Here is a 27621-nt window from a genome sequence, read left to right as displayed (position 1 = left end):
CATCTCGTAATACACATTCAGCTTCCCATAGCACTCCTAATCATCCACCTGGAGGGGCCCTTTTACCGCCAGACTTTACTGAACAGTTGCAAACGGCAGTGTCTGCCGCCTTCAGTGCTTTACCTCGCCCTGCTAAGCAAAAGCGAAAGGTCAAATATTGCTATCCTTCCCAGGGGTCATCTACTAGCTTATTGGATTTATCTGATACAAGATTGTCCGCTGATGAAGACACCTCTGATACTTCAGAGGATGTTCTTTCTGGGTCGGAATCTGCTGCCTCTAAGCCTCCAGCTGTGGAGGAACCAGACTTTAGATTTAGGATTGAACACTTACGCTTTCTGCTAAAGGAAATTTTGACTACTTTAGAGGTTCCAGAACCTAAATTACCTGAATAACCTTGAATTCCTAAATTAGATCAGGTCTACAAGGACAAGGTTGTACCACAGACTGTCCCGTTTTCCGTAAAGATGGCGAACATTATTAAGAATAAATGGGAAAGACTTGGTTCTTCTTTTTCCCCTCCTTCTTTTAAGAAATTATTCCAGGTTTCTAAGCGCACTACTATCCCGCTTGAGGATAGTTTGTCGTTTAAAGAGCCCATGGATAAGAAGCTGGAAACTCAATTAAGAAAGATATTCCAGCATACGGGATATTTGTTTCAACCGGCAGCGGCAGTTGCTGGAGTGGCTACTTACGACTCCTTGTCTGAGTTGATCGAGGTGGAGGGTCCCCTCGATTAGATCCAGGAAAGAATTAAGGCCTTAAGGCAGTGATGTGCGGTGACTTCAGAGGCTGGTGAGGCAGTGACTAGCAATCGGATATGCCTTCATTCTTTAGATATCCTTTGTTGAAGAAATAGCAATGCACGTGGGCGAGCCAATCGCATGAGGTATTTATATGCAGCCACCAATCAGTATCTACTGAGCATATTTAGATATGATTTTCAACAAAGGATATCAGATTTTCTTCATTCTTTTGATATCCTTTGTTGAAAAGCATATCTAAATATCCTTTGAAGCTACTGAGCATATTTAGATATGCTGTTCAACAAAGGATATCAAAAGAATGAAGAAACTCGTATCTAAATATGCTCATTAGATACTGAGCGTATTTAGATATGCTTTTCAACAAAGGATATCAAAAGAATGAAGAAAAACAGATATCCTTTGTTGGAAAAAATATCTAAATATGCTCAGTAGCTAATGAGCATATTTAGATCTGATTTTCAACAAACATACCATAGCATAGCAACTTGCAAGTTTTGCTTAATAAATGTATTTTGTGTATGACCTGGTCAGTGTTGTAAGTTACATTTATTAAGCAAATAAGCACAAAATCACCAAATGGCTGCTCATTAAAATATATTTCTTATTTTAATATATTTAGTAATAGTAAAAGTTAGAATACTGACCTTGTCTAACACAAAATACATTTATTAAGCAAATAAGCACAGCACTAAATCACAAGATGGCTGCTCATTAAAATATATTTATTAAGCTGCCCGAGAAGTTAGGAAGTGGAACAACATAGATAGCATAGCCAGCAACTTGCAAGTTTTGCTTAATAAATGTATTTTGTGGTGTATGACCTGGTCAGTGTTGTAAGTACTTACAACACTGACCGGGTCATACACAAAATACATTTACTAAGCAAATAAGAGGATCAGACTGCGTCACAAGTTCCTAGTTCCAACACACACAGGCACTTCAAATTTAAGCAGAGGGGGGGGGGGGGGGGCAGGCACCCACCACCACTACCCGGTCCCGTATATTAACTTACAATACAACTATACAAGTTACATACAACCCGTTACAACCCCAAGCCTCACAATAAAAAATATACATGATGGCTGTACTGCACGATCATCACACTATCACACCGATGACTTACTTGTGTGACAGTGTGACGGACTGTGTGCACTTAAGTGGCAGATTTCGGTACTATCTGTTTTACTGCACAAAAGGGTCGCTGAGCTTCCAGATGTCCAGTCTTTTGTTCAGGCTCTGACTAGAATCAGGCCTGTGTTTAGATCTAGCGCTCCTCCTTGGAATTTAAATCTTGTTCTTAAAGTTTTGAAGAAGGCTCCGTTTGAGCCTATGCATGTAGTTGACATTAAATTACTGTCTTGGAATGTTCTTTTTCTACTGGCTATTGCTTCAGCGCGTAGAGTATCTGAGATGGCTGCCTTGCAATGTGAGCCCCCTTACCTAGTATTCCATGCGGATAAGGCTGTTCTTCGTACTGGGGTAGGTTTTCTTCCTAACGTTATTTCAGATCGCAACATCATTTAGGAGATTGTGGTTCCTTCCTTGTTTCCTAATCCTTCTTCCTCGATGGAGCGGTTACTTCATAATTTGGATGTGGTTCGGGCCTTGAAGTTCTATCTCCAGACTACAAAGGAGTTTAGACAGACTTCTTCTTTGTTTGTGGTCTATTCTGGGAAGTGTAAAGGGCAGAAAGGCTCGTCCACTTCCTTGTCCTTTTGGTTGAGGAGCATTATTCGCTTAGCTTATGAGACAGCGGAACATAAGCCTCCTCAGAGGATTAAGGCTAATTCAACTAGCGCTGTGGCTTCATCTTGGGCCTTCAAGAATGAGGCCTCTAAGGATCAGATTTGTAGGGGGGCTACCTGGTCTTCCTTACATACCTTTTCAAAATTTTACAAGTTTGACATTTTTGCTTCGGCTGAAGCAGCTTTTGGGAGAAAGGTTTTGCAGGCTGTGGTGCTCTCAGAATAGGGTCCGCCTCTCTTTTCACCCTCCCGTTTCATTCAGTATCCTCTAGAGCTTGGGTATGTTTCCCACAAGTAAGGAATGAAGCCGTGGACTCTCCTCATATTAAGAAGGAAAACATAAATTATGCTTACCAGAAAATTTCCTTCTGTATGAGGAGAGTCCACAGCCCCCGCCCGTATTCTCCGTTGGGCGGAACTACATTTTTGTTTGTTCTTCTGGCAGCATTTATACCCTGATATTTCTCCTACTGTTCCTTGTTCCCTCGGCAGAATGACTGGGGGATGAGGGTAGTGGGGGAGGTATTTAAGCCTTTGGCTGGGGTGTCTTTGCCTCCTCCTGGTGGCCAGGTTCAGTATTTCCCACAAGTAAGGAATGAAGCCGCGGACTCTCCTCATAAAGAAGGAAAGGAAATTATCTAGTAAGCATATATTTTTTTTATTATTTCAATATTCAGATCAAGGTGGATTTGATTTAAATCACAATTTAAATCACTTGTCAGTAAATCTATTTTTTAATTATGGTTTTCATTTTTAGAATAATAGCTTTTCAGATTATGTTTCCAGTTATTTCAGACCACTACTGATTTGGTTATATATCATTAGATATGCATAGATAGATCATTGAAATTACATTATTGTGAGGTGAACTATATCCAGTTTAATAGGTTAATTATTTATATTTGATCAACTTTTCAGCTGTCCTTTATTGGAAGGAGAAAATGATTACCTTAATAATAATTTAAATAGTTTTATTTAACTTAAACAATAACATTGTATTTCATTTTAAATGCCTGCCCTTCCTCTTCACACATTGGTCATTTGTGCAGATCTATTACAGTCCAAACAATCTTCTATTCAGTGAGCTTCTTGAAACTTTGTATGGGTTGATTCTGTGTACATCGATTTGCAGGGGAGCAGTGGTATTAAAGGGACAGTAAAGTCAAAATTAAACTTTCATTATTAACTTCTTAACCCAATAAGACGTTTGTGTGTGTGTATATGTGTGTGTGTGTGTGTGTGTATATATATATATATATATATATATATATATATATATATATATATATATATATATATATATATATAGAAGAGTGTGAGACAAAACAAGCGCCCAGAGGCACACTTCGTGTAGTACGTTTAGATAAATAACTTATACTTTAACAGTTGGAAAAAATCCGCTCTCACCTGATTCAACCTCAGCTTATGAGGTATGTAATAAGCGCTTCTGTTTATATACTCAGGTCTCGTATCGCCCTCCTATAGGTCCTCAGGTCTCCAGTTCCTCCTTGGAGTCTGCAGAGTGTTCCTGGATCTCTGCAGCCTATATCTAGAAGGGGACTTGCATTCAATCTTGGACGATCACATGAAGAGGACCTCCTTGTTGCCGAAGACTGCCCCCCGCCGGAAGACTGCTCTGCACCTCCGGGAAGAAGATAGAATGTGACCCTGCGATAGAGGAAGATGGATCCGCCTGGATGAAGACTTTGCTCCGTCTGGGCTGGGTGGCGTGCAGTAACCAAAGGGCTAGCATTGTGGATATTAATGAACAATATACATCCATAGACTTGCCATACTTGACTGAATGAGACTGTTTGATGCTTAACTAGCAAGGGTCCTGCATATACATATATTTTCCAGTAGTGGATGGGAAGATATATTAAGACCAACAGCACACTCATAAACTTCTAGCGCTGATCTTTTTTATTTCTATCATATATATATATATATATATATATACACACACACACACACACACTTTTTGCAGTACTTTGCCTATCGTACTGCAAGACCTTTATATACGTCTCCACTTCAGGAAGTTCCAGCACTCTCTGCTGTTAAGTTCTTAAGTTACAGCCAAGAGTTGAAAATTCAGGTATCTGCCGCATATGGAGCAGGAGTGCTATCAGTGCTCTGCCTCATTGTTAGATGTTGACACGCACACACACACTGTCTGTAATAATCTTCTGCTGGTGCCGGCGGGAGGTGTGGACAGGAGGTGGGTGGGCAGCTCAGCAGCGGAGGGGGAGGGAAGAGGAGGTAGTGGGAGGGCCCTACGCTACAGAAAAATAAAGGGTCAGGAAGGGATGGGGCAGCTACACTAGGGAAAATGGGATGTGGGGGGCCCCTAAATACGGATTGCGTAAGGGGAGGTGGGGGAGGGGCAAACTACACTACAGAAAATGAAATAAGAATATAAAATTTTTTTTGTAATAAAATAAAACTGTTTTACAGGTACAGACAGACAGCTGCCAATACCTAAGAGGGCAGCTTATAGTTAGGAGGGAGGTTGGGGGTATCCTACACTGCAGAAAACTAAAATATATATATATATATTTTATTTAAAAAAAAAAATTATACTGGTATACTGTCTGCCAGTACCTAAGATGGGGGTGACCAGTGTTTGTGTGTGTGTGTGGGGGGGGGGGGTAGGGAAGAGAGCTGTTAAAGAGGGATCAGGGGCCGGGAATAATAGCAGTGTGGTGCGCAGCTGCAATTAGCAGCCTTCTAATTGCCAAAAAGCAATGGCAAGGCCATATGTCTGCTATTTCTGAACAAGTCGGATCCCAGAGAAACTTTTACAATTATTTGCGTCATGATTGCACAAGCAGTATGTAAATAATTTCCAAAGTTTGTGAAAAAATTAACAATTTGTTTTATTTGATCACATGGCATGAAATATACCAAAATGAGCGTAGATCAATACCTTTGGTTGTCTACTTAAAAATATATATATAAAGTTTTAACAGGTAAATAAAAAAAAAAGGCTTTCTGTTTAAATAGAATGATCGCAAAAATGCTAAAAATTTTGGTCGTTTTTCTCCAATAGTACAGGTAGTTGAAGGGGTTAACCCGTTAACGACCAGCAACATACCCTGTACGTCGCTGCAGTCCTGGGCTTCTCTCTGCCACGTTCGTACTATTTCCACTGCAGAAATATATTTGAAGAGTTGGCAGTGGTGCCAATCGTTGGCGGGTGGAAGGGCCATCGCTGGAGGGGGGTGGGCGTTGCGTGCGATGATTGGAAAAAACCCACTGAAATCGGCATGGAAGGGGGAAGGAGGGGGAGAGGGAGGATCCTGGTTATATTGCTGAGTGATAGAAATAGAAGGGTGGGAACTCAATCTGGGAGGGGTAGGGTACTGAGGGGGGCAGCTAGACTACAGAAAAAATTTATTTCATGTAATTGGCAAGAGTCCATGAGCTAGTGACGTATGGGAGTTACAATCCTACCAGGAGGGGCAAAGTTTCCCAAAGCTAAAAATGCCTATAAATACACCCCTCACCACACCCACAATTCAGTTTTACAAACTTTGCCTCCTATGGAGGTGGTGAATTAAGTTTGTGCTAAGATTTCTACGTTGATATGCGCTTCTCAGCATTTTTTAAGCCTGTTTCCTCTGAGTACAGTGAATGTCAGAGGGATGTGAAGGGAGTATCACCTATTGAATGCAATGGTTTTCCTCACGGTGATCTATTTCATAGGTTCTCTGTTATCGGTCATAGAGATTCATCTCCTACCTCCCATTTCAGATCTACAATATACTCTCATATTCCATTACCTCTACTGATAACCGTTTCAGTACTGGTTTGGCTATCTGCTATATGTGGATGGTTGTCTTCAGGTAAGTATGTTTTCATTACTTAAGACACTCTCGGCTATAATTTGGCACTTTATGTATTTATATAATGTTTTAAATATATGTATTGTACTTATATTTGCCTTGATTCAGGTTTCAGTATATTTCCTTTTGCAGACTGTCAGTTTCATATCTGGGAAATGCATTTTTTAGAAATTTATTTCTTACCTGGGGTGTATTTTTTTTTCAATTGACTGTCATTTTTCAAATTTGCGGGCAGAATTAGGCTTGCAAGGGCGCAAAATGCTAAAGTTTATTGCGTCTTTTTTGGCGCGAAGTTACGTTCGTTGAGGCAAATTGGTCATTTCCGGCATCTTAGTTGACGCTGGGTCCTTTCACAAGGTTGCGTCATTTATCACGCGAGTGTGTCATTTCTGGACGTTTTTGGCACCAAAAAATATTTTCTTTCATGTAATTAGCAAGAGTCCATGAGCTAGTGACGTATGGGATATACATTCCTACCAGGAGGGGCAAAGTTTCCCAAACCTTAAAATGCCTATAAATACACCCCTCACCACACCCACAATTCAGTTTTACAAACTTTGCCTCCGATGGAGGTGGTGAAGTAAGTTTGTGCTAGATTCTACGTTGATATGCGCTCCGCAGCAAGTTGGAGCCCGGTTTTCCTCTCAGCGTGCAGTGAATGTCAGAGGGATGTGAGGAGAGTATTGCCTATTTGAATGCAGTGATCTCCTTCTACGGGGTCTATTTCATAGGTTCTCTGTTATCGGTCGTAGAGATTCATCTCTTACCTCCCTTTTCAGATCGACGATATACTCTTATATATACCATTACCTCTGCTGATTCTCGTTTCAGTACTGGTTTGGCTTTCTACAAACATGTAGATGAGTGTCCTGGGGTAAGTAAATCTTATTTTCTGTGACACTCTAAGCTATGTTTGGGCACTTTTATATAAAGTTCTAAATATATGTATTCAAACATTTATTTGCCTTGACTCAGGATGTTCAACATTCCTTATTTTCAGACAGTCAGTTTCATATTTGGGATAAATGCATTTGTTTCAATCATTTTTTCTTACCTTTAAAAATTTGACTTTTTCCCTGTGGGCTGTTAGGCTCGCGGGGGCAGAAAATGCTTCATTTTATTGCGTCATTCTTGGCGCTGACTTTTTTGGCGCAAAAATTTTTTTCTGTTTCCGGCGTCATACGTGTCGCCGGAAGTTGCGTCATTTTTTTGACTTTTTTTGCGTCAAAAATGTCGGCGTTCCGGATGTGGCGTCATTTTTGGCGCCAAAAGCATTTAGGCGCCAAATAATGTGGGCGTCTTTTTTGGCGCTAAAAAATATGGGCGTCATTTTTGTCTCCACATTATTTAAGTCTCATTATTTATTGCTTCTGGTTGCTAGAAGCTTGTTCACTGGCATTTTTTTCCCATTCCTGAAACTGTCATTTAAGGAATTTGATCAATTTTGCTTTATATGTTGTTTTTTTCTTTTACATATGGCAAGATGTTCCACGTTGCAACTGAGTCAGAAGATACTACAGGAAAATCACTGCACAGTGCTGGAGCTACCAAGCTAAGTGTATCTGCTATAAACTTTTGGTATCTGTTTCTCCAGCTGTTATTTGTATTGCATGTCATGTCAAACTTATTAATGCAGATAAAATTTCCTTTAGTACTGTTACATTACCTGTTGCTGTTCCGTCAACATCTAATTTTCAGAGTGTTCCTGATAACATAAGAGATTTTATTTTTTAAATCCATTAAGAAGGCTATGTCTGTTATTTCTCCTTCTAGTATACATAAAAGTCTTTTAAAACTTCTCTTTTTTTCAGATGAATTTTTAAATGAACATCATCATTCTGATACTGATAATGGTTCTTCTGGTTCAGAGGTTTCTGTCTCAGAGGTTGATGCTGATAAATCTTTGTATTTGTTCAAGATGGAATTTATTCGTTCTTTACTTAAAGAAGTGTTATTTGCATTAGAAATAGAGGATTCTGGTCCTCTTGATACTAAATGTAAACGTTTAAATAAGGTTTTTAAATCTCTTGTAGTTATTCCAGAAGTGTTTTATCTCCCTGATGCTATTTCTGAAGTAATTTCCAGGGAATGGAATAATTTGGGTAATTTATTTACTCCTTCTAGACGTTTAAGCAAATTATATCCTGTGCCATCTGACAGATTAGAGTTTTTTGGGACAAAAATCCCTAAGGTTATGGGGCTGTCTCTACTCCTGCTAATGTACTACTATTCCTATGGCAGATAGTACTTCTTTTAAGGATCCTTTAGATAGGAAAATTGAATCCTTTCTAAGAAAAGCTTACTTATGTTCAGGTAATCTTCTTAGACCTGCTATATTTTTAGCGGATGTTGCTGCAGCTTCAACTTTTTGGTTAGAAGCTTTAGCGCAACAAGTAACAGATCATAATTTTATAGCATTATTATTATTCTATAACATGCTAATAATTTTATTGGTGATACCATCTTTTGATATCATTAGAGTTGATGTCAGGTATATGTCTCTAGCTATTTTAGCTAGAAAAGCTTTATGGATTAAACTTGGAATGCTGACATGTCTTCTAAGTCAACTTTGCTTTCCCTTTCTTTCCAGGGTAAATAATCATTTTCGTTCCTTTCCTCACAACAAGGAACAAAAGCCTGATCCTTCATCCTCAGGAGCGGTATCAGTTTGGAAACTATTTCCAGTTTGGAATATATCCAAGCCTTATAGAAACCTATAGCCAGCTCCTAAGTACCTATGAAGGTGAGGCCCTTATTCCAGCTCAGCTGGTATGGGGCAGATTACGTTTTCTTCAAAGAAATTTGGATCAATTCCGTTCTTAATCTCTGGTTTCAGAAACATTGTTTCAGAAAGGTACAGAATTGGCTTCAAGTTAAGGCCTCCTGCTAAGAGATTCTTTTCTTTCCCGTGTCCCAGTTAACACAGCAAAGGCTCAGCATTTCTGAAATGTGTTTCAGATCTAGAGTTGGCTGGAGTATTTATGCCAGTTCCAGTTCTGGAACAGGGGCTGGGGTTTTATTTTATCTCTTCATTGTACCAAAGAAGGTCAATTCCTTCAGACCAGTTCTGGATCTATCATTATTGAATCGTTATGTTTGGATACCAACATTCAAGATGGTTACTGTAGGACTATCCTGCCTTTTGTTTAGCAAGGGCATTATATGTCTACAATAGATTTACAGGATGTGTATCTGCATATTCCGATTCATCCAGATCACTTTTAGTGTCTGAGATTCTCTTTTTAGACAAGCATTACCAGTTTTGTGGCTCTACCATTTGGCCTAGCCTCAGTTCCAATAATTTTTTTCAAAGGTTCTCGGTGCCCTTCTTTCTGTAATCAGAGAATAGGGTTTTGGTATTTCCTTATTTGGACGATATCTTGGTACTTGCTCAGTCTTCTCATTTTCGAAGAATCTCATACGAATCGACTTGTGTTGTTTTCTTCAAGTTCATGGTTGGAGGATCAATTTACCAATCAGTTCATTGATTCCTCAGACAAGGGTAACCTTTTTAGGTTTCTAGATAAATTCAGTGTCTATGACTCTGTCCTTGTCAGACAAGAGAAGTTTAACATTGATATCAGTTTGTCAAAACCTTCAGTCACAATCATTCCCTTTGGTAGCCTTATGCATGGAAATGTTGGGTCTTAGGACTGCCGCATCAGATGCGATCTCCTTTGCTCGTTTTCACATGCGACCTCTTCAGCTCTGTATGCTGAACCAATGGTGCAGGGATTACTCAAAGATATCTCAATTAATATCTTTAAACCGATTTTACGACACTCTCTGACATGGTGGACAGATCACCATCGTTTAGTTCAGGGGGCTTCTTTGTTCTTCCGACCTGGACTATAATCTCAACAGATGCAAGTCTGACGGCACAAGAGGTTTGGGAATCTCAGGAGGTGAGATTTCCGATCAATATTTTGGAACTCCGTGCAATTTTCAGAGCTCTTCAGTCTTGGCCTCTTCTGAAGAGAGAGTTGTTCATTTGTTTTCAGATAGACAATGTCACAACTGTGGCATACATCAATCATCAAGGAGGGACTCACAGTCCTCTGGCTATGAAAGAAGTATCTCGAATTTTGGTTTGGGCGGAATCCAGCTCCTGTCTAATCTCTGCGGTTCATATCCCAGGTGTAGACAATTGGGAAGCGGATTATCTCAGTCGCCAAATGTTGCATCCGGGCGAATGGTCTCTTCACCCAGAGGTATTTCTTCAGATTATTCAAATGTGGGAACTTCCAGAAATAGATCTGATGGCTTCTCATCTAAACAAGAAACTTCCCAGGTATCTGTCCAGATCCCGGGATCCTCAGGCGGAGGCAGTGGATGCATTATCACTTCCTTGGAAGTATCATCCTGCCTATATCTTTCCGCCTCTAGTTCTTCTTCCAAGAGTAATCTCCAAGATTCTGAAGGAATGCTCGTTTGTTCTGCTGGTAGCTCCGGCATGGCCTCACAGGTTTTGGTATGCGGATCTTGTCCGGATGGCCTCTTGCCAACCGTGGACTCTTCCGTTAAGACCAGACCTTTTGTCTCAAGGTCCTTTTTTCCATCAGGATCTGAAATCCTTAAATTTAAAGGTATGGAGATTGAACGCTTGATTCTTGGTCAAAGAGGTTTCTCTGACTCTGTGATTAATACTATGTTACAGGCTCGTAAATCTGTATCCAGAGAGATATATTATAGAGTCTGGAAGACTTATATTTCTTGGTGTCTTTCTCATCATTTTTCTTGGCATTCTTTTAGAATACCGAGAATATTACAGTTTCTTCAGATTGGTTTAGATAAGGGTTTGTCCGCAAGTTCCTTGAAAGGTCAAATCTCTGCTCTTTCTGTTCTTTTTCACAGAAAGATTGCTATTCTTCCTGATATTCATTGTTTTGTACAAGCTTTGGTTCGTATAAAGCCTGTCATTAAGTCAATTTCTCCTCCTTGGAGTTTGAATTTGGTTCTGGGGGCTCTTCAAGCTCCTCCATTTGAACCTATGCATTCATTGGATATTAAATTACTTTCTTGGAAAGTTTTGTTCCTTTTGGCCATCTCTTCTGCCAGAAGAGTTTCTGAATTATCTGCTCTTTCTTGTGAGTCTCCTTTTCTGATTTTTCATCAGGATAAGGCGGTGTTGCGAACTTCTTTTGAATTTTTACCTAAGTTGTGAATTCCAACAACATTAGTAGAGACATTGTGGTTCCTTCATTATGTCCTAATCCTAAGAATTCTAAGGAGAAATCGTTGCATTCTTTGGATGTTATTAGAGCTTTGAAATATTATGTTGAAGCTACTAAGTCTTTCCGAAAGACTTCTAGTTTATTTGTTATCTTTTCCGGTTTTAGAAAGGCCAGAAAACTTCTGCCATTTCTTTGGCATCTTGGTTGAAATCTTTATTTCATCTTGCCTATGTTGAGTCGGGTAAGACTCCGCCTCATAGGATTACAGCTCATTCTACTAGGTCAGTTTCTACTTCCTGGGCGTTTAGGAATGAAGCTTCGGTTGATCAGATTTGCAAAGCGGCAACTTGGTCCTCTTTGCATACTTTTACCAAATTCTACCATTTTGTTGTATTTTCTTCTTCTGAAGCAGTTTTTGGTAGAAAAGTACTTCAGGCAGCGGTTTCAGTTTGAATCTTCTGCTTATGTTTTTCATTAAACTTTATTTTGGGTGTGGATTATTTTCAGCAGGAATTGGCTGTCTTTATTTTATCCCTCCCTCTCTAGTGACTCTTGTGTGGAAAGATCCACATCTTGGGTAGTCATTATCCCATACGTCACTAGCTCATGGACTCTTGCTAATTACATGAAAGAAAACATAATTTATGTAAGAACTTACCTGATAAATTCATTTCTTTCATATTAGCAAGAGTCCATGAGGCCCGCCCTTTTTTGTGGTGGTTATGATTTTTTTGTATAAAGCACAATTATTCCAATTCCTTATTTTATATGCTTTCGCACTTTTTTCTTATCACCCCACTTCTTGGCTATTCGTTAAACTGAATTGTGGGTGTGGTGAGGGGTGTATTTATAGGCATTTTAAGGTTTGGGAAACTTTGCCCCTCCTGGTAGGAATGTATATCCCATACGTCACTAGCTCATGGACTCTTGCTAATATGAAAGAAATGAATTTATCAGGTAAGTTCTTACATAAATTATGTTTTTCTGTTTGTTGTGCGTCATACTTGGCGCCAAATATTTTCCTTCAACATCTAATGCACAAGATATACCTGTAAATTTAAAAGAATTTATGATTCTATACAGAAGGCTTTGTCTGCCATTCCGCCTTCTAATAAACGTAAAAGGTCTTTTAAAACTTCTCATAAAGACGATGAATTTTCAAATGACCGAAAACATACTGAATTATCCTTCTCTGATGAGAATCTATCTGATTCAGAAGATCCTGCCTCAGATATTGATACTGATAAATCCTCTTATTTATTTAAGTTGGAGTATATTCGTTCTTTGTTAAAAGAAGTGTTGATTACATTGGATATGGAGGAAACTAGTCCTCTTGATATTAAAACTAGTAAACGTTTAAATTCTGTTTATAAACCTCCTGTGGTTATTCCAGAGGTTTTTCCAGTTTCTGATGCTATTTCTGATATGATTTCTAAGGAATGGAATAAGTCTGGTACTTCTTTTATTCCCTCTTCAAGGTTTAAAAAGTTGTATCCTTTGCCAGAAGTTAGATTGGAGTTTTGGGAAAAGATACCCAAAGTTGATGGGGCTATCTCTACTCTTGCTAAACGTACTACTATTCCTACGGAAGATAGTACTTCTTTTAAAGAATCCTTTAGATAGGAAACTTGAATCTTATCTAAGGAAAGCATATTTATATTCAGGTCATCTTCTTAGGCCTGCAATTTCTTTGGCTGATGTTGCAGCTGCTTCAACTTTTTGGTAAGATACTTTAGCGCAACAAGTATCGGATCATGATTTGTCTAGCATTGTTAAGTTGATTCAACATGCTAATAATTTCATTTGTGATGCCATTTTTTATATTATCAAAATTGATGTTAAATCTATGTCTTTAGCTATTTTAGCTAGAAGAGCTTTGTGGCACAAATCTTGGAATGCTGATATGACTTAAGTCCAGATTGCTATCTCTTTCTTTCCAAGGTAATACATTATTTGGTTCTCAGTTGGATTCAATCATTTCAACTGTTACCGGGGAAAGGGGTTTTTTTTGCCCCAGGATAAAAAACCTAAGGGTAGATCTAAAGCTTTTAACCGTTTTCGTTCCTTTGGACAAAATAAGGAACAGAAACCTAATCCTTCCCCCAAGGAATCTGCTTCCAATTGGAAGCCTTCTTCAAATTGGAATAAATCCAAGCCATTTAAGAGATCAAAACCAGCCCCCAAGTCCGCATGAAGGTGCGGCCCTCATTCCAGCTCAGCTGGTAGGGGGCAGATTAAAATTTTTCAAAGATGTTTGGATCAATTTGGTCCAAAATCATTGTATTCAGAGTATTGTCTCTCAGGGGTACAGAATAGGATTCAGAGTGAGAATGCCTGTGAGAAGATTTTTTCTCTCACGCATTCCGGTAAACCCAATAAAGGCTCAGGCTTTTCTGAAGTGTGTTTCAGACCTGGAGTTATCAGGGGTAATCATGCCAGTTCCGTTTCAGGAACAGGGTCTGGGGTTTTATTCAAATCTATTCATTGTCCCAAAGAAAGAGAATTCATTCAGACCAGTTTTGGATCTAAAGATCTTGAATCGATATGTAAGAGTACCAACTTTCAAAATGGTGAGTATAAGGACTATTCTACCTTTTGTTCAGCAAGGGCATTATATGTCCACAATAGACTTACAGGATGCATATCTTCATATTCCGATTCATCCAGATCACTACCAGTTCCTGAGATTCTCTTTTCTAGACAAGCATTACCAATTTGTTGCTCTTCCTTTTGGCCTAGCGACAGCTCCAAGAATCTTTTCAAAGGTTCTCGGTGCTCTACTCTCTGTAATCAGAGAGCGGGGTATTGCAGTATTTCCTTAATTTGACAATATCTTGGTACTCGCTCAGTCTTTATGTTCTGCAGAATCTCACACGAATCAACAAGTGTTGTTTCTTCGAAGACAGGGTTGGAGGATCAATTTACCAAAAAGTTCTTTGATTCCTCCGACAAGGGTAACCTTTTTAGGTTTCCAGATAGATTCAGTGTCCATGACTTTGTCTCTAACAGACAAGAGATGTTTGAAATTGGTTGCAGCCTGTCGGAACCTTCAGTCTCAGTCATTCCCTTCAGTAGCTATGTGCATGTAAGTTTTAGGTCTCATGATTGCAGCATCGGACGCGATCCCCTTTTCTCGTTTTCATATGAGACTTCTCCAGCTTTGTATGCTGAACCAATGGTGCACGGATTATACAATGATATCACAATTAATATCCTTAAATCCCAATGTTCGTCTTTCTTTGACTTGGTGGTTAGATCACCATCGTATAATTTTAGGGGCCTCTTTCGTCTGCCCATCCTGGACTGTGATCACAACAGATGCGAGTCTTTCAGGTTGGGGAGCTGTTTGGGGATCTCTGACAGCACAAGGAGTTTGGAAATCTCAAGAGGCGAGATTACTAATCAATATTTTGGAGCTCTGTGCGATTCTCAGGGCTCTTCAATTTTGGCCTCAGTTGTAGAGAGAACCGTTCATTTGTTTTCAGACAGACAATGTCACAACTGTGGCATATGTCAATCATCAGGGTGGGACTCACAGTCCTCAAGCTATGAAAGAAGTATCTTGGATACTAGTTTGGGCGGAATCCAGCTCCTGTCTAATTTCTGCGGTTCATATCCCAGGTATAGACAATTGGGAAGCGGATTAACTCAGTCGTCAGACTTTACATCCGGGAGAATGGTCTCTCCACTCAGATGTGTTTTCTCAAATTGTTCAGATGTGGGGGCTTCAATAAATAGATCTGATGGCATCTCATCTAAACAAAAAACTTCCCAGGTACCTGTCCAGGTCCAGGGATCCTCAGGCGGAAACAGTGGATGCATTGACACTTCCTTGGTGTTATCAACCTGCTTATATTTTCCCGCCTCTAGTTCTTCTTCCTAGAGTGATCTCCAAGATCATCATGGAGCAATCGTTTGTGCTGCTCTTAGCTCCAGCATGGCCTCACAGGTTTTGGTATGCAGATCTTGTTCGGATGTCCAGTTGCCAACCTTGGCCACTTCCACTAACGCCTGACCTATCTCAAGGTCCGTTTTTCTATCAGGATCTCAAATCATTACATTTGAAGGTATGGAGATTGAACGCATAGTGCTTAGTCATAGAGGTTTCTCTGACTCAGTGAATAATAGTATGTTGCAGGCTCGTAAATCTGTTTCTAGAAAGATTTATTATCGAGTTGGATAATAGACTTACATTTCATGGTGTTCTTTTCATAAATTTTCTTGGCATTCTTTTAGAATTCCTAGAATTTTACAGTTTCTTCAGGATGGTTTGGATAAAGGTTTGTCTGCAAGTTCTTCGAAAGGACAAATCTCTGCTCTTTCTGTTTTATTTCACAGAAAGATTGCTAAACTTCCTGATATTCATTGTTTTGTGCAGGCTTTGGTTCATATCAAGCCTGTCATTAAATCAATCTCTCCTCCTTGGAGTCTTAATTTAGTTTTGAAGGCTTTACAGGCTCCTCTGTTTGAGCCTATGTATTCTTTGGACATTAAACTACTTTCTTGGAAAGTGTTGTTTCTTTTGTCCATCTCTTCTGCTAGAAGAGTTTCTGAATTATCCGCTCTCTCTTGATTTTTCATCACGATAAGGCGGTTTTGCAGACTTCATTTAAATTCTTACCTAAGGTTGTGAATTCTAACAACATTAATAGAGAAATTGTTGTCACTTCCTTATGTCCTAATCCTAAGAATTCTTTGGAGAGATCCTTACATTTTTTGGATGTGGTAAGAGCTTTGAAATATTATGTTGAAGCTACTAAAGATTTCAGGAAGTCTTCTAGTCTATTTGTTATATTTTCTGGTTCTAGGAAAGGTCAGAAGGCTTCTGCTGTTTCCTTGGCTTCGTGGTTAAAGTTTTTGATTCGTCAAGCTTATTTGGAGTCGGGTCAAGCCCCGCCTCAGAGAATTACAGCTCATTCTACTAGATCAGTCTCTACTTTGTGGACTTTTAAGAATGAAGCTTCAGTTGATCAGATTTGCAAAGCAGCAACTTGGTCTTCTTTGCATACATTTACTAAATTCTACCGTTTTGATGTATTTGCTTCTTCAGAAGCAGTTTTTGGTAGAAAAGTTCTTCAGGCAGCTGTTTCAGTTTGATTCTTCTGCTTATGATTTAAGTTTTTTCCTTTCATTTATGAGAATAAACGTATATTTTGGGTTGTGGATTAATTTTTTCAGCGGAAAATGGCTGTTTTTATTTTTATCCCTCCCTCTCTAGTGACTCTTGCGTGGAGTTCCACATCTTGGGTATTGCTATCCCATACATCACTAGCTCATGGACTCTTGCCAATTACATGAAAGAAAACATAATTTATGTAAGAACTTACTTGATAAATTAATTTCTTTCATATTGGCAAGAGTCCATGAGGCCCACCCTTTCTTTGGTGGTTATGATTTTTTTGTATAAAGCACAATTATTTCCAAATTCCTTTGTTGATGCTTTTTACTCCTTTCTTTATCACCCACTACTTGGCTATTTGTTAAACTGAATTATGGGTGTGGTGAGGGGTGTATTTATAGGCATTTTGAGGTTTGGGAAACTTTGCCAAGTTTTATCAAGGTCCCTTCTTTCAAGATGGAAACCATTTGGACTATCCTTCCTCTCTTGTTCAACAGAGGCAATTCATGTCCTCTATACATCTGAAGGATGCTTATCTTCAGGTTTGCAGTCCTGGACCAGCATTTTCAGTTTGTTGCTCTTCCTTTTGGTCTGGCTACCGCTCCTTTGTTCTCTTGGTTCCCTTTTGTTAAATATCATACCTAGATATGCTCAAGAATAGCAATGCACTACTGGGAGGTAGCTGGTGATTTGGTAGCTGTACATATATTCATCTGTGTTATCATACAGTTCAGGCTCAAGAATAGCAATGCACTACTGGGAGGTAGCTGGTGATTTGGTAGCTGTACATATATTCATCTGTGTTATCATACAGTTCAGTTTTACATACTTTGTTTTAGAGATTTTTTTTATTTATTTTTTGCTTTATGCATTTGACTAGTTTATCAGCACAGTACTACTGTGTATTGGGAGATACAAGAGAGGAGAAAGACAATTATAGCGTGAAGGATATAGTGGGACCTAGAGGCATACATTGTTTTCCTAAGAACCCCATCTATAACTTGCAAATGTTATTAGATTAACAAAAAAAATAAGACAATTGTGCCCAAAAAATTGTCAAATTGATTATATACACTTTGTATGGCACTTTCCTAACTTTTTAACTCCAGTCCTCAAATGTGCGAAATCAGTCAGATTCTAAGGATTTCCCGAAACTGATTACAGAGTCACTGTGAGTGAGCAGCTAGGAAATACCATGTGGCCTGTTATGAAGAACAGAGAAATACTGATTTCTGTGATACATTGTATGTTTACATTAGTTGCATCAGAATAAATTAGATTAGCCATACCAAAGCTCCAGTGGCACATGCATCACAGGGCCCCAAGCAACCTCATTTTAGCTGACATGACCCTACTAGAGAGCTGTGCCTGCCCCTTTTTAGCTGTTCGAGAAATGTTTCACTAAGGTCCTGTATCCCATGGGGACAAGATAGCACAAGTTAGTGATTCTATTTTTGTTAAATAGTAGTCTTCATCTACACAATGATTTTAGTGTAGATAACTATGTGGCCTTCTTATCTTGTGTAACTGCTTCTGCTGCTTTTGTCTGGCTATATTAAAGCTATCTCAGATCGCAAATAAAGTTAGATGAGTTATTTAAACTCAATTGAATACACTTCAACAAGTAAAATGGATCATTGGAAAACATTAAAGGGGAGAAAGTTTTACAGTACAGTGTCCCTTTAAGGAAGCTGGATGGAGGGGATGAGTATTTAGACTCCACAATCTCATCTCCCTTAACCCCCCCCCCCCCACACACACACACAAAAAGATCCATCATTTAATGAGCTTTTACCTTTCAAAAACATCTGACCCCCAAGAGTCCTAGATTTGAAGCCCCTCTTTAAACATATGCTCCTATATAGCTTCTTTTAATAGCCAGGTGATCACTGTGGTAATGCTGAGCACTGAATACTTGTATATTTATTTGACCAGAGGTATATATTTTAATTGTCCTATAAATAAAATGCTATTGTTGAATCTGCTGGGTCTGCAGACAAATAAAATATGTAATATGTGTTGGTTTCTCACAAGCAAAAGTGACCTACAGTAGGATTTAAATGTGAGCTGCACCTAAAAGTAAAAAAACCCAGCCCAGCTCAGGGGTAGACATGGCTTAGCAAATAAAAGGTTTAATCTCCCAGTGGGAGGTAGGAGAATTAGATTTTTTTTAATGTAAAAAATCTGGTTGTGCTCATTGAACGCCTCCAGCTATAATTAGCATTTTGATACCCAACTATTAGGCAGTGTGTTTAGATATAGATAACATTAGCAGGTCTGCTTTACCTGCAGGCTCAGCTTGTTTTTACTGGCATGTCTTTGAGACCAACAGGTGAGGGGTTTAATGAGCAAAACCAGCTATTTCAGATACAAACATGGAGTAATTTTCCATACAATTCACACTCTACAGTAGGTTTAGCAAATTGTAACACATTAAGGAGAAAACATGTTTATAGTACAGTGTCCATTTAATCACTCTCAAATAATCAACGTGCACATACATTTATATTCTAATTTTGTGGTATGGCTTTAAGATACAGTGTCATCTAATGAGAGAAAAACACATTACTCTTGAGATCTTGAAAGCCATATGAAACTGCTACATTTTTTTCCTATAATGTATTCAACAGAAATTGAGACATTTAATTATTTTTAGGGCAGATTAATTATTTCTTGTGATATGTGAATACATTTTTTGTTGACCTGGACCTGTATAATTCTTAGCTTGTGTGATAATTACTGCCCATTACCTTTATCTAGCTGTCTAACAATGAATGCTGATTTCCAGTAAGCTACAAAGAAAACAGAATTGGCAATGTGCCAGATAACATGGGTTCTCTTACCATTTTGTAATTTGAAGAACAAATAATAATTACCATAACAAGCATTTTGATTACTTTTAAATATTTTCACCTATAGACACATTCATACAGGTATTTTTTCATCCGGAAATAACCATACTGTGGAAAGTGTATGCTGTCTGAGTGTAGCAATTTGCAAAATTATAATTTGCAGAAACTGTCAGAACATCTTAGTAAAAGTGTATAAAGATTGAAACGCGTCAGTTAAAGGGACATTATACTCAATTAATCTCCCAGTAATATGTTTAATTAAGGGAAAAAGGACAACATTACATAATATACATTTATGCGTTTTCACTGATTTTGCTGTAAAATACCTCAGAAATTGTGCTTGTTCCACAAGAGATTGGAGTGCCTGAACCACAATGATTGGCTAGCTCAGAGTGCAACCTAAGTTATACCTGTCCTTAAAGGGACATTATACACTCATTTTTTCTTTGCATAAATGTTTTGTAGATGATCTATTTATATAGCCCATAAAGGTTTTTTTTTAAATAACTGTATAGTTTTGCTTATTTTTAAATAACATTGCTCTGATTTTCAGACTCCTAACCAAGCCCCAAAGCTTTATGTGAATACCGTCAGCTACCTACTCCAGCTTGCTCCTGTTTGTGTAAAGGGTCTTTTCATATGCAAAAGAAGGGGGAGGGAGGGAGTGTCTTATTTACCACTTGCAGTGGGCTTCCCAACTACCTTTTCAACAGAGCCAAACTGAAAGCTTCTAAGTAAGTTTTTAAACAGTTTTATACTGGATTTTTATATCAGTATCTGTGCATCTTATTCTTTATAGTAGTGTCTATTACATGCAGTTATATGAAAATGAGTGTATACTGTCCCTTTAACTGGCCACCACAAACGAGACCAGGAATGTTGTGTCCACCAAGCTTTTTAAATGTTGTAAACCTCAGCTGATCTTGTAACTTGTGCTAACACATTAGTAGTGTTAAATTGTGTTAAATGATTTTTTGAATATTTATTTTGCAGTGTAGTCCTCTGTGCTTCTAGGGGGGCAACTCCCCTGCCCTTTTAGGCAGAAACCACGCCCCACAACTGCCTAACCGCATTAGATCACCTGGCTCTGCCATCACAACACCTGTGACTCTGTCTTTTCCTGCCATTGAGACACCCCTAACTATGGCTCCACCCACCCTGTCGCCACCTATAGAACACCTACTTCTGGAACTGCCACTTAGTACAGTGATTAAACAATGATATTTGCTATGAATTGAATGGCCCTTTAAGGGAATAAAAATTATTTAATCATGTACAGAATTTAAGGGGTGAGATTATTGAAAATGTCAAACCTAAACAATGATCCCCCTCCCTAGAGGCTGCATGCAAGCACAAGCTGAAAACAAAAGGTACATCTCTTTAGTAAGACCTTCTCTAGTTAAAACGGCAATCAATCAGTTAAAGGGACATTTGTATTTATTTTTTCAGAATTCAGATCGTGCATACCATTTTAAACTTGTACTCAGGTGGAATTCAGTCCTGCTTCACCACAGATACATATTTTTTATTTCTGCGTGCTGATGGGCAGTACATGAAAAGTGCTGCCCATGCTGTATGGGATCATTGGTGTGCTGCAGGGCGGAAAATCCAGTGAGGGAGGGATTAAAAAAACTGCCCTGACTAGTTAATTGGTGTCTGTAATAAAGAATAGTACAGGGCAGCACTTTCGTGTACTTCCCTTCGCTGCCACTTCTGCTGGATGTTATTCCACCATGCATCCACTAACCCTCTCAGTAAAGAGAGTGTTTTTTGATGTTTTTCAAATTGAAATGTACCTTGGTGTCCTTCACTAAGGTCTGTACCTTGGAAAATGCCTGCCACAGCCTTGGTCCGTGCCTATCCCTGTTTGTGATATATATAACACACACAATCATAAAAAACTAGGGGGGTATATATATATATATATATATATATATATATATTATACAAACATTTTTATTAATAACCCAATAAAAGGAAGGTTGCAAGGCCTAGAAAGGTGGTGGCCAGTGATGGGAAGAGGTGGTGGGTCACCCATAGATGTCTTGGGGATTCTAAACCGAGGAGCCAGGGCCTAATTTTAAGGTGCCAGTGGCACTCTGGTTTGTGGGGTTGTAAGCCCTGCATTAGTGAATATATTTTACAACTGATTATTTACATATGAAAGTAAACACCTTCATTTCTTTATTATTATTTTTTTCCTCACAATACCTAGTATCCACTAAAACCAAAAAGAACTTGTACTTGTTCCATGTTCACAGAACATGGAACAATTACATGATTATTCATCTGCAATTAACTTTTTTTTTATTCTTTTTAAGTAGCTGTACCTGTTCAATATAAAAGCATTTTTTGAATACTGTCCAGCTTTGAACAGACGCTTTACAAAAACCTTTTCCTACACTGGTATAATTAGAGTTGAAATAATAAAGGAACAATAGGCAAACAACTTTTTAATGGAGCAAGCGTCATGTTGCTCTCAGCTGTTTGCCGTTGATAATGGAATTGCGAAGATTCAGAAATGTGCGCGCCACTTCTGGCTCAGTAAAACTGCATATGACTGTGCCAGAACACTATAAAAACGGCCATGCTGTGGGTTTACAAAAGATGTCACAATTTCTGATTCATGGGCTAAAGGAAAGAGTCCCGCACAATAACTGGTTAATCGTAAGCTTTTCAAAATCCGGTGTAACATAGCAACATAATTAGCCAAGGGCTACAGGTGCTGCCGTTTTCCCTCAATTAGATGCTAATTGCTAGAAAACTATTTGCTAGCATATTCAGACTGACATCATGTCAGATGAAGAAAAAGTGTTTTTAAAATAATGTTTCTGCTTCTAGAGATAGTTATAAGAATATCATGTTTTGTAGAATGACTCACTTATATATAATGTGACATGCTTTTAATTAAATTGGTTTCTTTTTCAGTCACTTGAAGAAGTGTGTGATCTGCTTCATGCTGCACCTTTCCAGAACATTCTCCCAAGGGTGCATGTTAAGGGTAAGTTTGCTGTATGAGGTATATGCCCCAGTATTGAAATGGCTCTGGTATCTTTGGTTTTACATATATATTAGTAATTAAGTGATCCCTCTGTGGCAATATAGAACATGTTAGTGTGTGATTTTAAAGTTATATTCTAACTAGCCTCTGAATATGTTTTAAGTTGTTGTATTAAGAATTCATCCTGTTGTTGCCACCTAACTGCAGGGCCGTCTTTAACGCTGGGCAAAAGGGGCAGCTGCCCAGGGTCCAGTCTTTAAAGGGGCCCAAGTGTCCTAAAAAAAAAAAAAACCTTTTTTTTTTATTCATGCCAGACTGCTGATGTCATGTGACATGGGGGGGGGGCACACAGTCGGTCCTAATACTGTCACAGTCAAAAGTTATCTGCTTATATTTATTGGTGAGAAACTGTGCCAGACCATGCCGGTGTCATGTGACATGCCAAGCTAGTGCATGTCCTGCTTTAGATGTGCACTGTGTAGCACTGAATGCTAAGCCCTAACTCGGCATCCAGCCAATCCCACTGCATCATATAAGGTCCTGCTGGGGTTACCACTGTTACCAGGTAACTGCTTTGGTGGTGGGGATTGTTTCTGTGTAGGGTTGACTGTAGGCGCATGCAGCAGAAAGCTGGAGCGGCAGGCACGTAAGAATTTGAGCATCTGTGCAGCTGCACACACTGCTCTCTTCATTCTTGAGGCTGTGTGACTCATCTCATACTGTATCCATGCAGCCCTGGGCAGACAGCATTCAGTCTGCTGGTCCACTTAGCCCTGCTCTTTCTGCTGTGGCCCTAAGATCAACTAACTGAAGTTTGTTATGGGAACAGTGCTTTGTAGAAAGGTGTCAGTGTGAAGAATAAGTGAGTGCACATATACCCCTCCCCCATGCAGCATTGTCTAGTGCAGAGTGAGAGGGAACTTGTTCCTAGCAAAGAAGTGACATGTGCTGCTGTGGCTGATGTATAGTGTCATGCTGATACTTCACACATTAAGGTAAGGTTTATTTTTATAGTTTCTTTTCTCTCTGTCTCAGATTTTACAGCTTCCCATAGTAGTTCTGCTCTTCCAGTCAGTAAAATTATATTTGTCTGCACCTCCATGCTTCTTCCTCAGTCTTTACCTTGCTTTACTCCTGTTGGCTGCCCTAAATTTCTTTAACCAGCTAACCTCACACCAGAATCACATTCAAAAGCATATTAAATTAATCCACAGTGGAGGAATTTATCTATTTATTTACTTATTAGTACTGCTTAGGTCCAGTTTCACATATTGTCATTTATTTCATTATTTTTTTTAAATTATTTGATGATCCACTGCTGGACTAATATTTTAAAAAAAATTAGAAAATAAATTGATTTAGTTTTTTGTGATGTTGGGATGGAGACGAAATTGCATGGGGGGGGGGGGCAAGAAAATAGAAAATGTTTGCCCAGGGTCCAGTCAATTCAAAAACAAAATGTATGTCCAAGAAAATATATATCCAAAGGAAAGTCTAGAAAATCCAAAAAATGGTGATATCACTGTGATATAATATCCGATGCAAATAAAAACAAAAGTCAGTGTGAACAAAAATCAATAGGTGTCCAAATGTCTATATTCCAAAAATAATGAGAAAATGTGTAACTTCCACACAATACTAAAAGTGAAGTGTCAGATGCGATGGGACAGATAAAAGGGATAAGTGAGACAATGTCTCAATGGTCCTAGTAGCTGGAAATCACAAAGAGCTACTGGGCAGGGTGGAGATCGTCCCAGTGAGAAGGGTCTAGCTGTAGACTGGAGCTCCACTCAAGACAGGAAACATGTTTCCAGCTACTAGGACCATTGAGACTTTTAGTATTGTGTGGAAGTTACACATTTTCTCATTATTTTTGGAATATAGACATTTGGACACCTATTGATTTTTGTTCACACTGACTTTTGTTTTTATTTGCATCGGATATTATATCACGGTGATATCACCATTTTTTGGATTTTCTAGACTTTCTTTTGGATATATATTTTCTTGGACATACATTTTGTTTTTGAATTTGACTTTTGGAAACTATTGGTGAACTATATTTATTTGAACATATTTTTTGAACATTTTCTTTCAGGATCACCGTTGTAATTTTCTGGATTTATCACTCATTGGTTTTTGATCACATATCACATTGTTTTTGTTTTTGTCCTTTAAACAGGACCACCTGTCTGCTACAGATATCTGCACCCACCTTCCCTTTTTTTGGCGTTAATCCATATAGGAATCCTGCCTACCAATTTGTTTTAATCAACACATATTTGCACATTTTTTTGTACATTTTTATTTTTGTGCTTTATATTTTATATTGTACTTTTTAATCATATTGTACATTTGCATGGATCCATGTATTCTGTCTCATAGTTTGTACTGATTATATTTGTAAGAAATATTTTATCAATTTTATTAAATACCTATTTTATACCTTAGCCTCCATCAGGTTTGGCGCCTGGGCCCACTCTTTATCTTCATTTATCTTAACGGTGATAGCTAGGGATCACCACCCCCGGGCTGATAGGTTACCATCGGCGCTACAGTAGAACCCAATTATACACAATATTAAAGACGGCCCTGCCTAACTGCATAAGTAGATCCCAGCACAATCCATTTGTTTTTTTTTGTCATTTATTTTGCAGAGGGAGAACGTCTTGAGGCAAAGATGAAAAGGCTGGAATCCAAGTATGCGCCTCTTCACCTAGTTCCACTTATAGAGAGACTGGGAACCCCTCAGGTACTTTCTGCATGAATAGGCACTATTTATTGTATATTTTATGGGATGGCTCCAAACAATAGAATCCCCAGCTTAGTATACCCAGTAGGATATATTATAACCCCAAACTCAATGCTGTCTACATATTATCAGCACAATAATTCTGTTTATCTCATTATATACATGTTTAGAGGATTGTGTTCCAGATGGGGACCACTGAAAATTTGTAGAGGAAAGAACAGGAAATATGAACTCTAAAACTCTAAAACTGTATTATTGTGAGATAATGTCCAGAACTAGTCACCAAAAATGTAAGATACAAGTATTTAAATCTATTCAGGGTTTTTAGATTAGGTTATATTGTCCTCCAAAAATGTGCTGTTAAATGGTATATGAAAACCCCACACACATCAGAAATATTGTGCATGTTCCTATGCTTTTAATGCAGTCTATCTCAGAAAAGCAAATGTAATCTCACAGAGCACTCCATTAAGAAACTTGTCAGAACTTTAATAGATGTAAGCTTCTACAAAGCCAGCAATAGGCTTTCCTTTCTGTAGAGTTGTCTTACTAAGGGCCAAATATATTTCCAATAAGCCCCAATGAGTTGTAAAAAAACAAAAAAAAAAACAACAATGTACTTAGCTTTCTGTTCCTCTGAAATCATTTAATGTATTATACAAATGATCAGCAAGCCTCAACATCTGATGCAAGTATTATTGTGACTAGGCTGAATGTTGGGCATACTGGAAGTTGGTGGTGTTACACTTAATATAAAATGGTTGGTTGATTTAAAAAAAAAAATATTTTACAAGTGTGTTTACATTCATTTTTCATTCTAACTAAATTAGCTGACAGAAGCACTCACCAGTGAATAGTAGTCTTCTTTAAAGCAATGGACAGAAACTAAGGTCTAAAACACTATTCAGTTTGGTATAAGCAGAGGGATGCTATTTTCTTTCAAATGCACGTGTAATACCTCTCTATATATTATGTTCATCACTTTTGTTAGCCCCCCAAATATTGTTCTAGAATTGTCAATGGGTATAAGACCCTTCTTGTCATTGCTACAAATCATTGTCAGTTTTCTCCCCGGGCCCTTTTTAACAGGTGTACCACCAGGCTGATTTTACTCACTACCCTGCCAACATTTTAGCCAATATTAAAGTGCCATAAAACATGTTGAGATCTGTTCATATCCTAAAAGGGTTAATTAAAGGGACAGTCAACACAAGAATTTTTGTTGTTTTAAAAAAGAAAGATAATCCCTTTATTATACCCATTCCCCAGTTTTGCATAGCCAACAACATTATATAAATACACTTTTTACCTCTGTGATTACTTTGTATCTATGCCTCTGCAAACTGCCCCCTTATTTCAGTTCTTTTGACAGACTTGCTTTTTAGCCAATCAGTGCTAACTCCAGGGTAACTTCACCTGCATGAGCACAATGTTATCTATATGAAACACATCAACTAATGCCCTCTAGTGATCAAAATGCATTCAAATTAGAGTCTTCAAGGTCTAAGAAATTTGCATATGAACCTCCTAGGTTTAGCTTTCAACTAAGAATACCAAGAGAACAAAGCAAAATTGGTGATAAAAGTAAATTGGAAAGTTTTTTAAAATTACATTCCCTATTTAAATCATGAAAGTTTTTTTTAACTTGACTGTCCCTTTAAGTAAAAATAGTTTGCATAAAAAAAATAGTTTAAAAATTGCTGGGAAGTATTTTAAAATATTTTTCAAAAATAAGCTAAATTTGTTCCAAAGCCATGCTGTCTACTACCCCCCCCCATCAGTGTTTAGACAAAGGCATTGTATTTCAACGGAGTGCCCAGCTTCTTGGCATGCTCCAGCAGATAATCCCTATGCACTTTTGCATTCTACCAAAACAATAGATATAGATACAGCCCTAGAAGGAAATGTGTGGGGGGAGTTAGAGCTTTACAATTCAGAAAATAAAAAGAAAGGGTTACTGTTGAGGCACCGCAGTATAAATTTGCAGGTAAAGTAATTAAAGTACATATTATATTTTTATCTCTTTAAGCTAATATTAAGAATTTCTTTCATGTAATTAGCAAGAGTCCATGAGCTAGTGACGTATGGGATATACATTCCTACCAGGAGGGGCAAAGTTTCCCAAACCTTAAAATGCCTATAAATACACCCCTCACCACACCCACAATTCAGTTTTACAAACTTTGCCTCCGATGGAGGTGGTGAAGTAAGTTTGTGCTAGATTCTACGTTGATATGCGCTCCGCAGCAAGTTGGAGCCCGGTTTTCCTCTCAGCGTGCAGTGAATGTCAGAGGGATGTGAGGAGAGTATTGCCTATTTGAATGCAGTGATCTCCTTCTACGGGGTCTATTTCATAGGTTCTCTGT

General features: G+C 38.4%; 1 protein-coding gene across 2 annotated transcripts in view; it reads left to right on the top strand.

Annotated features, from left to right (window-relative positions):
- The window catches only part of CYFIP1 (cytoplasmic FMR1 interacting protein 1), a 543505-nt gene that overhangs the window by 427800 nt on the left and 88084 nt on the right, over positions 1–27621 (top strand). For both annotated transcript variants that reach the window (XM_053707734.1, XM_053707733.1), the window contains exons 27-28: positions 22431–22503; positions 25161–25255. In XM_053707734.1, coding sequence (XP_053563709.1) covers positions 22431–22503; positions 25161–25255 — 168 coding nt within the window. The remainder of the gene's footprint in view (positions 1–22430; positions 22504–25160; positions 25256–27621) is intronic.

The sequence above is a fragment of the Bombina bombina genome, chromosome 3 (genome assembly GCF_027579735.1).
Source record: "Bombina bombina isolate aBomBom1 chromosome 3, aBomBom1.pri, whole genome shotgun sequence".
In the NCBI taxonomy this organism is placed as follows: Eukaryota; Metazoa; Chordata; class Amphibia; order Anura; family Bombinatoridae; genus Bombina; species Bombina bombina.
This window is presented reverse-complemented; position numbering and strand designations above follow the sequence as displayed.